This window comes from Parasteatoda tepidariorum, chromosome X2 (assembly GCF_043381705.1).
Source record: "Parasteatoda tepidariorum isolate YZ-2023 chromosome X2, CAS_Ptep_4.0, whole genome shotgun sequence".
NCBI lineage: Eukaryota > Metazoa > Arthropoda > Arachnida > Araneae > Theridiidae > Parasteatoda > Parasteatoda tepidariorum.
Window position 1 is genome coordinate 56819558 of NC_092215.1, and position 14533 is coordinate 56834090.

General features: G+C 29.3%; 1 protein-coding gene across 4 annotated transcripts in view; it reads left to right on the forward strand.

Annotated features, from left to right (window-relative positions):
- Positions 1-3034: 3034 nt before the first annotated feature.
- Positions 3035-14533, forward strand: part of LOC107453380 (putative polypeptide N-acetylgalactosaminyltransferase 10) — a 39909-nt gene continuing 28410 nt past the window's right edge. Inside the window, exons 1-2 of one of the 4 annotated variants that reach the window (XM_016070199.3) lie at positions 3035-3123; positions 12219-12548. In XM_016070199.3, the coding sequence (XP_015925685.1) occupies positions 12417-12548 (132 nt within the window). In that variant the 5' untranslated portion in view covers positions 3035-3123; positions 12219-12416. Of the gene's footprint in view, positions 3124-3166; positions 3429-12218; positions 12549-14533 lie in introns of those variants that run through there. The other 3 variants (XM_071188371.1, XM_016070200.3, XM_071188369.1) reach the window with 3 other exon arrangements.

Sequence of the window (14533 nt, forward strand, 5' to 3'; positions counted from 1 at the left end):
GAAAACAACGTTTAAAATCACAAATGGTAAAATTTTATTAAAAACCTATACAGGTGTCACAACGGTATACTTTCATCTTAAGGATAAATGATAAAAAGCAGGAATTAATCCGACAGAGGTAACGTCCTACAAGAGATAAAGATACGGTTAAAAGATAAAATGAGAGAGGATTAAAAAAAATTAAAGATTTCCAAATTTTTACGAAAATGATGCAACAGCAAAAGTTAATAAAGAGGTTTTATTTTTGATGTAGAGACGCTTTCAAAAATCCAGGTCGGCAAATGAAACATGCGGTGAAGAAATATCAAACCTATAGCCTTCTGTCTAAGAATGTTAGCGATGTATGAATAGTGAAGTTCTTGGTTCTTGGCGTTGCCTTGATGTTCCTTGAGCCTATGTTTAGATGTTCGGTTAGGTTGTCTTATGTATGGCAAACCAATTTGAAATGAAATTTTGCATAATTTCTGGTCGTTGACGCATTCAATGAGTTGTTTGGAGTTCGAGAAAGTGATTTTGATGTTCGGAGAAAGGATAATAAAGATAATTTGGATTTGAGACTCTAAGATAATCCCTTTCACAAAGATGATATTTTACTTTAGATAATTGGTTTTCTAATTTTCGAACCTCAAAAACAATTGAATGCATTAGCTGGGGAATATGCCAAATTGTATGCCAATGTGGATTTTCATGCATAGAACAAACTAAACATGCGCTCAAATATTGGCTCAAAAAGCATCGGATCTATTTTTTTAAAAAAACATGAACTACACCGTCTATTCGTCCCGCAATTTACTGACAGTAAAGACACGGTTCCCATCGAAGCCAAGCATCACTGTCTGCGGTCAATAAGCGGGTGGGTGACCACTTTGATCAGTCTGCGTAGGGATCGAGGGTGCGCGGTCCTCGTCAAACTGTTCTACCGTAAAGTGCTCGACTTCGCATGCACGTCGTCGGGATACCACAGTGGGGGTGCCCTCTGCAGAGGATCAAAATTGTGATGGCATGTCTTCGGATCAGCCTCAGGGATGTTTCCCAGACCGTCGCCAATAGCCCATCGTGCTGCTCTAGTGCGAGGTAAATAAAATACCTACCTACACCGTTTATTCATCTCCAAACATTGCTGGGCAAAAGGTCCTTGTATCATCCATATACGTATTTCATGTGTTGACCTGTATTTTTGAAGGAGTTCCAAGATCATGAATAACTATTATTAATGACCTTGCTGCTACACGATATTTAAAAATTATTATTTTTTTCTTCCGCCATTTTATATTTTAACTGTATCTCTTTAGTAGGATCTCTTTCCATCTCTGTTTTTCCTCTCTTTTATCCTATTAATGAAGTTATTAAAATGGATCAGGGAAATATGATAGTTTGGTCAAGAGAACGGTTTCTACTTTTTGCGCGTATAACTTTCTAAGCTAATCGAAACATTTAACTATCGTTTATCGAAGGATGCAAGTAAATAATTATTTGTTACTCTTTATTACCTTAATTAATTATTAACGAAATTTTTTTTAAATTACAGATACAAAATTTTTAAATTATGCAAATTCTTACACTATTTTAAATAATTTAATTTTTTATTGCAGAATAAAAAAGGCGAACGAAATGGGTCGAATAGTTCCTGAGAATTAGAATTTTAAAAAGTCGTATATTTAAAATTCTGTTTTTTAGAAACTATTCCACCGACTCCGTTCACATTTTGTATTTTGTAATAAAAAATTACATTCTGTAAACGCGTGTAAAAATTTGCACTCTTTACAATTCAAATTATTTTTAGACTATTATTAGATAAAATAAATAATTACTAACATTGACATGGAATTATCTTTAGATAAACGAGTTTCATAATTGTGAGCAAAAATTTATGGATTGGCTTAAAAAGTTCACGAGATTTTAATATTATGGGAACCAATCCTTCGATCGCTCTCCTGATTTAACTACTGACGCCATATTTTTCGAACTGTGGTTACCGAGCAGTGGTGGCTCATGAGATAGAGCCTCCCAATGAGATAAACCGGGTTTGAATCCCGGCGATGGCTGATTGATTCGAATTCCACCCCCAGTTAGCACCGACCACAGTGCTGACGTAAAATATCCTCAGTGGTAGACGGATCTCATGGGTTAGAGTCCCCTTGCCATCAGGCTAGGCGTGGGACGTCTTCGTGGTTTTCCTCTCCATGTAAAGCTAAAGCGGGTTAGTTCCATCAAAAAGTCCCCCAAGGAGGCAAAATATCTCCCAATACTTGATCCTGGAGTTCCCTTGTCTTCTGGATTGGGTTAAAAATTACGAGGCTACTTCGTTGAACATTAGTAGTCGTAAAACCGAAATTGGGTCGGCTGTTCAACGACGGTTATAAAATAAAATAAATTGTGGTTATCACTCCTGCCCAGTATTTTGTTAGCTTGAAAACACCTGCAAGAAAATTTTTTATGAAATATTCAATTTTTCATAAAATCTTTAAACTACTGAAGTATTCAAATTATTTACAGGGACAATGTAAGAAACAAGAAAAACATTATCGATGTTTTAAACTACTAAAAACATGAGAAATCAATAATAAAAGTATTATTATTTCTGAAATAACACCAAATAGAAAAATATAACAAAAAGTCGCGATCCAGATGCAAGAAACTTTTAACCATTTTGCATGGATAATACAATAATAATAATTAGAATATTGTGTTAATGAATTACTTTATTCTTCTTACTTGCATTGATTAAAAAACTTTAATGATTAGTACTTATGAGCGATTTAATTTTTTGAGTATTGGCCAGCGTTTTCAAAGTTCTGACCACTGTACTTCGTTCTTAGTGAGACCCTGAGCAAATGCCCCAATTTCTTCACCCTTTCGAAGGCTTTGTTTGTTACTTCGTAATAAATTCGTATTTTTGGAAATGGTATATAATATATGATGCAAAAATACATTTGAACTCCCGTTTGCTATAAAATCCGACCCATGCAGACATAATTTATGATTCCAATTATGCGGCTCTTTAATACAGCCTTTGTTGCTGTTCTCAATCAATGATAAGTGTAGGGGGCGCTTTAGAAAATGTGACGTCACGTTTACTGAAGATAGGAAAGAGAAGCAGCAATGGGGAAAAAGAATACAAAGGTAAGGATATATTTTCGCTTCGAATTTCTTAAAGAATCATTTTGATTCGATGTAAACATTTCAATTATTTTCCAGTATAAAACTTAGCAAATATAAATGCTTACAAATTTTCTGATACTAATTAGCGCAAGACTTTATTAATATGTGTTTAAATTTTAAATTATAAAATCGAAAATCTTCTAAATTATATAGATGTCCTAAGAATTTGATCTTAATAAATTTTTGGAACTCCAAAAAATTCTATACCATTATGAATATGTTAATGAGTTATTCAGCTGACTAGATAAAACGTCGCACGATAGCACGTAAGAGATTTTTAAAAATTAATTAATTTTAATTTTAATTATAAAAATAGTCTTTTTATAAACTTTTGTAGTTTTCGATGTTAATAAAATTTCTGAAATATTTCCTGTTTCTTCCCCTCACCATGTTATTCAATAAGAAACATAAGTATACAAACTTACTGATATGTTTAATAATACTTATGATATTTATGTTTTTTATTATTTAATATAATTTGTCCATTTACGTATATGAAAAAAAAAATTTGATAAAGTTATTTAACTGAATATCCAATTACATTTTTGTTTGGATTAATAAAGAATGTGTTCAGTAATCACTAATCTGTAATAAATATTTTTAGAATCTTTGTCAAAAATGAACTAACAAAATGGGATTTATTAATTACTAATTAAACAAAATAAAAACATGTTATATGAAACTTTAAAGAAGGCACTATTAAACATTTCAAAACCAGCTTGTTTGCCGTTTGCCTGGAAAATATTTCTACTAATCGGCCTTTACCCCTCTTATAGTTAACTCCGGATATCAGATTTTAAAAGTTTTTAATCTTCCTTGTTAATAACTCGTCAGGTATTAATTAGGTTTTTGCTTTTAAACTTCACCAATAATTTGAGAGTCCTAATTAGTATAACATTTTGATTTTATTTCTGATCATGACTCTAAAAATTTATATTTAGAGTAGAGCTGCTCTGTATAAAAATAACTTATAAAAATGTAGGAAATTCCTTGAAAATCTTTTAATTTAACTTTTGATTCAGATATGTAGGCTTAATCTTACAAAAAAATACTGAATGCATTGAACTAAAATGTAGCTTTTGAAATTTTATGCTTTTAATTTTTAGTACTAATAAGTTATATAACTACTTAACATCTTCGGTTAAAAATTCCTAGGTAATTTACATTTACAAGAGAAATAAAACAAATGGTTAAAGAAACTGGGTGATTTTAAAATTCGGGGAATTTTTGAAACTGAAATCATTAAATAAATTAAAATTTATCATTATTGGTGAATAACATTTATTCCTGCACATATCTTGCACACGTTTTAATAGATTGAATTAAAATTTAGACCTATAGATATCTTAAACTAAAAAATCATTATTAGGTAACAATTTTACATAATTTTTTTTTTTACTACCGAGTGCAAACTTTTTAGATTTAAGTTATCATAACTCAAAAACTGTTTCATAGACTTTCTTTGTATAACAAACAAATAATAAAGATTCACAAACTTAAAAATTTCGTTATAAGCCGAACAACTTAAAAAATATTCACTTTTTGAAAAGCCAAAAATCATCAAGAGTAATCGTTCATCTCGAGATTGTAGGAATAATCCGTAAGAAAAAACATATTGAATCTGTTTTTTTTAATGATTATTCCTAAATACTAAATCTGCTTTTTTATCAATGATTATTCCTGCCCACTGAATCATGAATGCAATCTTCATAAGTGGTAGTATTAATTATTTTTTAAGTACTGAGTAATTTCAAAAATGGATAGGCCTGAAAATAACAGACCAGACATTTCTCTTTGAAAACACGAAACAATGTCCACTAGGAAATTTACAAAATTTTCCAAGATATCTTCCAAAATTATCATAAAATGGATTTTTTTTAAAATTCTGTGCTTTGAAACCATTTTACAATATTGTAAATTGGTAAAATATAAAAAAAAAATTTGACTGTCGTTTTAGATAGCCTATTTTCTAGAATAGTTCTTTGTTAAAAATTCATAGAAAATGAAGCATTAGACAAATTTTTATAGCATTGTTCATAATATATCTTAAACGTATGTATTTTTGGAAATTACAAATATCTAAGCCAGTAAGCAACTAAATTCAAAAATAATATTTTTTTGTCGGACATCAAATGTCTGAAATTTAGGCTCGACCCAAACCAAACTGGTTGGGTCATGTGGATAATATTGAGTAAAGAAGCACGTGCCCCCCCCCCCTCTTCTTTGACTATTCAAAACTTCAGAAATTTTCTAATGGCATTAGTTCTTTCAAACCTCTGTTTCTTATTTTTTAAAACAATTAATAACATTTTCAGTGCTTATGCATAGTTTCGTAATTATTTTTTGATATCCAAAATTCTATTCGATAAAGTTTTGAAAAATTGCCTTATTTTTAAGGAGGGACTAAGTGTATAAATTATTAAATTGCAAATAGTATCAGTGATTCAAATCACTGAAAGGGAATCATACCTGAATCACATGATTCGAATCACTTCTTGCAAATCATTTGTTTCGAATCAGTGGTCAGAAATATTTGTTTCGAATCAGTGATCTGAGATATTTGATCCAAATAGTGATCAGAATCATTTCATTCGAATCACTTCTTACAAATCATTTGATCCGAAAATTATAAAAATATAATGCCTTATGCATAATTTCATAATTATTGTGATATTTTATATCTATTCGATGAAGTTTTTTTTATTCGAATGCAATGATTTCACCGCAATAAAATTTAAATATTATAATTAATTTGTAATTTTGTTGGGAAGCCATTCAGTGTAGCTTATGGAAAAATTAAAATTGTTTAACTGAAATTTTTTCAGTATAGTGCTCATAACTGTCATAGGCACTTTTTTTTGAAGTTTTTATGTATAGTTTTAATTTCATAACGTTCAAATTGTACAAAGAACTTTCAGCGTGTATTAAATTTAACATTTTAGTATAGGCTATTGATAAAGTCAATTGGTGAAAAAAAAAACACGCTTTTGGAAAAGAAATTTTAAGAACTGATATTTTTTTTCCAACTATTTAAATTGGCAATTGTATTTCTTAGCAGAAGTAGGAGAAGCCCTTTAGCAATAAGCATAATGATTAATAATTTATAAACTTTTTACTTAGTCTTTGTGAGTACGTTTTAAAAATTTACATTCCGCTTTTTCTAAATGATCTTTGGTTAACAATTTATAAAAATATGAAATTCACTTTTTAGTTACATATATATTTTTAGCTGAAAGACATTCAGTTTCAATCTAATTATATTCATTAATGTTTTAATTAATTTATAACGTTAGAAATACATTTAAAATAGACTGTTAATGAAACATTTTTTGAGTGAAAAGTTTCGAAAGAAAATTTTCTTTGAAAATTATTGTAATTAAATTGAAGTATATCAATCTGCTCAGATGACTTTCTTATATTATAGCGGTTATATAGCAGACATTAATCTCTTAATTCATATTGGAAATAGGTCGGGTTTGCTAACTATCAAAATTTCCAACATTTTCAATAATACTAGGTTTATTCCCCGAAACTACAGGTTTTTATAGTCTTTCAAAACGCTGATTTTTTGCATCACTAATTGTTGAAGCAATTATTATATTTAACACGCTTAGAATGTTTAGTTAATTGTTGCAATAAATTTTATTTGAAACCAAAAATTCTGTTTTCTTTTTATTAATTTCAAGTAGCGTATGATTTTTTAACATAATGAATCGAATGCGTACCCAAATATTTAAGTATATTATTAAATAATTTTTGCTAATATGGCAACGAACTTAAAAACTAGAGGGAATAGGGCAAAATTAACGGCCTCCGCAGTTCGCACGGCGACTAGACACAGCGAATGGCGATTAAAAAATTGCCTGCAAGTTGCCAATCGCTCGCCACATTTTTCGCCAAAAATGTACCTCATGTGCATTGTTTTTTTTTTAATGATAGAATTATTATGAATATTTCATAATATTCTGAAATTACTTTGTTTCGTGCTTTTTTTTTCTTAAAATATTTATTTTCTCATTTTATCCTACTATAATTTGAGAAATACTTCGAAAGAAATTACTTAAATTAACAATATCAGCAGTATTTTTTAATGTCCAATTTTTGAAGAAGAGACCACATGTTTAAAAAGAGACCAATGTTAACTGGCTACCGGCTAGTATTTTGACCCCCTATACTGAAGCTCATAAAAATATTACAAAGTTTTATTACAAACTCCAAATTATAATTTTTTTTTTGCATTTTTGTTCATTTTTCCCCTCTTAAAGCAGTTTTTTTTTTAGATTGAAAATTATTTGCTTTTACGAGCATTTTTTATGATTTTGGGGGAATTCCTTTTTTCCATTTTTTATAATTTCTTTACCTTTTTTTTCTTCTTATTTTCAAGTACGCATCAATCACATTAGTGGAAGTTGAAAGAAGTTTCACCAGATTTAGAAATTTATTTTCAGATAAGATACGCTCATTTACATTTCAGATTATCAAAAAAAAAAAAAAAAAAAAAAAAAAAAAAAAAAAAAAAAAAAAAATAANAAAAAAAAAAAAAAAAAACGCTTAATGCAATTTTAATATCTAGGCTTGTAATTCTGAACCCAATCCAGAAGACAAGGAAACTTCTGGATCAAGTATTGGGAGAAATTTTGTCTTCGTGATTGACTTTTTGATGGAACTAGCTCACATTTGCGTTACATGGAGAGGAAGACCATGAGAGCCTCTCACGGTTAGCCTAACGGCAAGGGAACTAACCCGTGATCAGTCTACCACTGATTATACTTCATGTCAGCACTGTGGCTTTCTTAAGAACATTTATAGAGTTTTTTAGATTTTAAAATATCTGGGCTCTACTTATTATACATAATAAATCTTTTAGTGGTGCCCATATCTTCAATAAAGAAAGGAAGGAAAATCTATGCTCTCCTTAAATATACATTTTCTTCCCAATATAATTATACTTTAAGCCGTCGTCGAAAGGAAGGCAGCGGATTTTCTATTTCAAAGTATTGGTTCTATTTAATTTGATCGAACAATATTTTCGATCAAATTAAATGGAAAAAAAATTATGTTAAATATTTTTAGTAGAAATTTTTGCAGTATAAAAACTTGGAGGAATTTAATATTGATGAATCGTAATTATATTCAGTAAGAAATTATACAAATATTATTTCCAGAAAAACTTTTACATTTTACGATCAACACTTCAAGTTTCGGAATAAAACAAGATTTGGAATTTAAAAAAAGTTTCGGAATTTTTAAAGAGCTTTAAAAAAATAAATTTTTTTTATTTCATAATTCATTTAATATATTTTTCTGTTTAATTTATTATCTCTATAGGACAGCTCATTTTTCATAAAATTGTGAGGAAAAACCTTATTTTTTATTACATTATTAAATAGAAGGAAAAAATCATATAGATCTTTCAAACCTGTCTAAGACCATTTATTTTAAAACCATCAGAAATGTAAAATTATTTGCATCTAAAGTTTCCATCATTTTCTTCAACAACCATTATTTTAAAGAAACATGGAGCTTTATGTACTGTACACAAGAAAAAACATCTTGAATAACTTTTGATCTAAAGATCGGATTTTCACGTACTAGGACAATATTGGTTGAATGGTTCTGGAGAAATCAAAGATTATGAAAGTCATATTTAAAATTCGATTTTTTAGGAACTAAGCGACCGATTATGCTCAAATTTCATATTTTGCCATAGAAAATTACATTCTGTAAAATGATGTAAAATTAGTATACCTTACAATTCAAAATGTTTTAGACTATTATTAAATAATAAAACATAATAATTAGTAAAAATTATTTCTTGCAAGGAATTATAGTTTGATAAACAAAAATTGGGCAGCAAAAAGTTTTCAATTCGTTTAAAAAGCTCTCGAGATATAGCGAAATACGTGAGAAGTTAAGGGATTCAAAGTTTCAACCGCTTTTCTGAGATTCTTGCTACCTTCCCCCTTATTTTGAGGGTTGATCAGAAATCTAAATCGGTTGAAGATAAGATATTTTTAGTCAGGGAAAGGACAGTTTTGTGTCTCATTTCGTAACTTAAAATATTGTCTTCACTAACCGATCAATAGAACAAAATTTATTTAGGGTGTTTTTTTCGCACTGCGTATTATCACCGTTGACACATAGAGTTATCACCATTGACATTGACACATAGACTAACACATAGAATTGTCCTAGTCTGAAAAAGCTGAACACATTCAAACTTTGCTAATTTAAACAAAATAATTTCTTTCACTCATTAAAAACTTGATATAATAAATCAATTTTCGGCGAAATTTTCTCAGCATAATTATTTTTGCAATAATAATAATAACACCCACTCACTCCCCTGAAATCGATCCTTTTGGACCCTATTAACCAACAGCTGTACCCAGAAACTTTATTTGAAGGTAAAAATTACAATACGGCTATATTATGATTTTACATATAACATGGGATAAGAAACAATTATTGCATTCAATGGATAATGCGTGGTATAAATGTATAAAATAAAGTGAATACAACATGAAGATATGGGAACATTAAAGTAGATACATAAAGATGATTGATTTGATATTATGATTGACATTAAGCTGATCCTATACAAGACAGTAACGCTATCTCGTATAGGATCAGACTAAATATGAAAAATAAGGTTTCTTTGATAGAATTAGTAATCATAGTAAAATACGTGTTTGTAAATGTGATACTTAACGTAAATTTTCAACGCTAATACTACAAAAACATCGTTGGCTTTCATTTAATTTTAAGAATTGAAGCGGAAAGCAGCGATATTGTATTGCAATGTATGCTAGCACTTTATAGACATAAAAATATCCAGAAGCAATTCCTAAAATTATTTCAAGACATTAAATGATGAGACTATACAACATGAATACAGGAAAATATAGAGTAGATGAAATATAATGATTACTTAGACTATCTTATTGAAAAACATTTCAAGTTTACATGCAATGCTTATATACAGTATTATGTATAGTAGAAGCATACTAGCATGAAAAATGAAGAATGTTCTCTTGATTAATACTATAAGTTTACATAAATGTTTATTTATATAAGTTTAATATTTACATAATTTATACAATACAAATGTGCAACCTTAAAAGTAACATGTTCAGTAGCACACAATTTTTAACAATATTAATTATAATACTGTTAAAAATTAAGAAATGAAAATGTTATTTTTCATTCAATAAGAGTTTTTTTTTAAATAAGATTAGGGATTGACAGATGGATCAAAACATAATATTTAATATGGATGCAGTATTTTGAACAAAAAGAAAACATGATTTGGTTATGATGAGATTTAAACTTGAATCAAAACTGTTTCAATGTAATTTGTTGCTGTTTGAAAATTAAAATAACCAATGAGTGTTTTAGTTCTCCATCATGATAAAAATGGTATACTATATATTGAAAGACTTTTAGTTACCTAATCCTCATAATCAAGAAGATTTTCGTTGTTTGCAGTAAGGTTTATGAAGTTTCTAGCTTAATTCGTGATTGTCTTTGTTTTGATTAGGGATTTTTTCGCATAATTAAAGCCTTTGATGGAAATTCGGATGGTTTGATGTAGTCAATGGATATTCCGTTGCTTAGTGGATGGGTGTTCCAGTCTTTTCGTAGGCACGTAAGTCTGTGCTCTGATTCCAAAACGATGAGGTTATCTACGGAAAGGATATGACATCCGTAATGAACTGCAGTATTTCACGTGGCCATTTGTACCCCATTGTGGGGATGATCTGGTGCACCAATTTGTCGTATTTTTCTTTACTCTATATTTCTTGCCACTTTACCTTTGTTGTTAGCCGGAGAACTTTATTAACATAATGATTGGGGGGGGGGACTTAACTGAAACGATTGAGTCTGCTGATTTCGATTTTTCTTTAGCTAGTTCGTCAACTCATTTCGCGTGGTTCCTGCATGTGTTTATACCCACTGCAATTTGGTGGTATTTGTTTTGGAAAACGCCGATTGCGTCGGGTTACTGTTGCTGTAGATGGCTATAGCTAGTAAACTCGAAATACTATCACTCCAAACCGCAGCTTTTACTTTTCTTTGTATTGTGAATTTTATGGCTTCATGTATTTCAATAGCTTCTGCTTGGAAAATTGAATTACATGAGTTAAGCTCAAACATAGCTTCATCGATTGACACTCCATCTTTCATTACCAGAAAAGCTTCCTATTTTTACCCATTTGATAGCGTTCTGATGAATTATCTTGATTTTGTTCTTCATTCAAAATTTTCTAGTTAGATAATCTAATTTAGTTCTCTTAAAACTCTGCACCCACACTAAGAATCTGGAAACATTAGATGTTGCTCGAAAAATATGGAGTAATTATGCTCCCAAAAAACACGAGTTCATAACGTTTTGTTGACTTTCATCTAGTTGATACTTCATTTCTACCAGCCTTTTCATAGAAACTTACTGGCCCAATGAAAAGGACAGATTTACTTCATTACGGCTATGACACTTATTTTTCGAATGTTTGCGAACATTTTATGTCTATAACGTTTCTGATATAGGGTAGTGAATGTAATAAAATGTACGTGTATTGAAGGTAATAAAATCCGTATGCACAAAGCTATAAAATTGGTAAATTTGTCCTCAACATCTATTGCCAAATATAAGTGGCTAAATGATAGTGGCCTTGCCTCCAAGACTCAGAGAAACAGATACATAATCAGAATAAACACGCATATTTTAAGGAAATCTCCGTCTGAAGTGGCAATTAACGTGTTAACAATCTCTGACATCACGGCTCTCACTCTAACGTCCCAACATCACATGGACATAATCTTAATAGAATATTCTCGTATTAGTACGTATGGTCAGGAGAAACGCTTCCATCTCAGTCTGACGGTCATTGAAAAGGTTAAATTAAGGGGAAACAAAATAGCAATGAAAATGCATTAAAAACGAATGTTGTGAACAATATGTATGGAAAATTTAAAAGAATAAATAAGATTTTTTTTAAAAATTATTTGTTTAATTGTGTCTTGTAGCCTAACAATGCCTCTTACTTTAATTTCAGGTTCATTCAAAATGACAAAAAGAACGAGGGAATGTAGTTATAGTATAAAGATTATTTGACAAGTGGTATTATGTTTAAATTTTTAATTAAAATTTTTTCTAGAGTCAAAATCATCATGATATTGCGAATTGAATTTTGTGAGGAAAAAAAATTGGTGATAAAGTAAACATTATGCTAGAGTGAGTATACTCTATAAAAATGGCTCGTCGTTATAGAACAAAAGTCTTAAAATTTATTTTGACAATCTGTGTATTTTGTGGTGTATTTTTTCTTAAAACTGTAAGGACACCAATAGAACTTGTTAATCCTTCTATCTTGCCTCAAATAAAAGTAAGTGTGTTTTTCTCATATTAAATTTATTCTTAATATTTATATATTTATGGTGAATTGAAACATTTGATATTATTTCACTTCCTATTGTTTTTATTTAAATTTTTTTATCCTCAGTTTTTATTTAAATTTTTATTTTAATGTTGTTTTAAAAATATACATTAAATTTATGTTTTACAACATACTGGAAATCAAATTAATATTAATTCAAAAAATATGCGGGAAGATTATTTAAATGATGAAAATAGCTACCAATTAAAAACATTTAAACTCAATGTAACTAACCATATATTTGTAAAATTTCAGAAATTTTATTACAGGAGAATTTGAGAAGCTAGCAATAATAAAATATAACTTGGTTTACGAAACTCGATGAAAGCTTGAATAACGAAAGTGTTAAAAATTACAATTATAAAAAGTGAGTATTTGAACCTGGTCCCATCGGCACGAAATGTTTACAAAAATGGGCAGCTCAAAATGCATGTTTGCAAAAATTGACAACTCAACATGCTTGTTTAAGAAGGTAGACAACTCAACATGCTTGTTTAAGAAGGTAGATAACTCAACATGCTTGTTTAACAAGGTAGACAACTTAACACGCTTATTTACGAAGGTAGACAGCTCAAAATGCGCATTTACTAAAGTAGACAGCTCAAAATGTGTGTTTTCGAAAATGGACATCTCGCTCAAAATGCTTGTTTTCGAAAGTTTACAGCTTAATGCGTGTTAACAAAATGGACAGCTCAAAATAAGTGTTAACTAAATGGACAGCACAAAATAAGTGTTAACGAAATGGACAGCTCAAAATAAATATTATCGAAAATGGACAGCTCATAATGCGTTTTTACGAAACTGCACAGCTCCAAATGCTGCACCCAGAAGCTGAAGTCAGAGACTTTGCCCTTTAATAAAATGTAAAGTGGGATTTTTACAGACCAATCCTTAATTGTAAACTCAAGAGACTAAGAATTTAAATATTTAATAATGCAATATTAACTACTAAAATTTTAATTTTATTTAAAATAATAAAATTTTATTCTAAAATTCCAGAGATTAGAAAATATAACTTTTACAATCGGTTAGAAATAAAATTTTAAAATTGATATTTTCATATTCAAACCGTAGCTAAATTTTGCTCCGGGATTACTTTTAGAAATTTTTTGCGTGCAAGCTGAAAATATTTAAACTGAAAAACTATAAATAAAGTTCAAATTTTATTTTTAATAGTCAATACTCTGACACATTAAAAAATTGGTAGAATCATAAAATGTGCCATCTAGGTTATACTCACTAAATTTTACATTTAATACGAGTGAGTTGTAAAAATGCGTGGTATTATTCTACAATGTTAGAGTTTTTTTTTTTAAGGGACAGAAAGAGGGTGAATTTAAAATCACTTTAAATCCAATCATGATTTGTATATGACAGCTTTAAATCTGTAGAAGATGCACAAAATTTTATCTTCTCATAATTAAAATTTCGAAATGTGCTTGATAACTCAGCAATGACTTTTTCGAAGTAAATTAAAACCCTTTTAAGTTTTTCAGGGGAAAGAAAAAAACTTTCTGAGTAAGCTATATTTTCTAATAACTCATGATTCATATACATAAGTTCTTTTTCGCAATCATTAACATATTAAACTATTTTCATTGAATATTATTTTGTTTAAACATTAAGTACGTACCACAAAACGTCTACTATACCATAGCTTTCTAATCGTCTGTCCCGGTTCATTCTTTTTCCGAGACACATTTTTCAAAAACAGGTGAAAAGAAAAAAACTTAATTCATACTAATGACCATCTAAAGCTTTTTCCGAGAATATTCAGGCCACAACGAGTATTGTTTCGAAACACTTCTATATAATTTCAGACGATTTTCCATGCTTTAGAATGAAATTTGGCAGTCTGAAAACTAACTGAGAAATAGGGAAAAATTTCTTGTAAAGGTAAGTTTTGATTCTAGAAATAGGAAAGAAAATAGTAA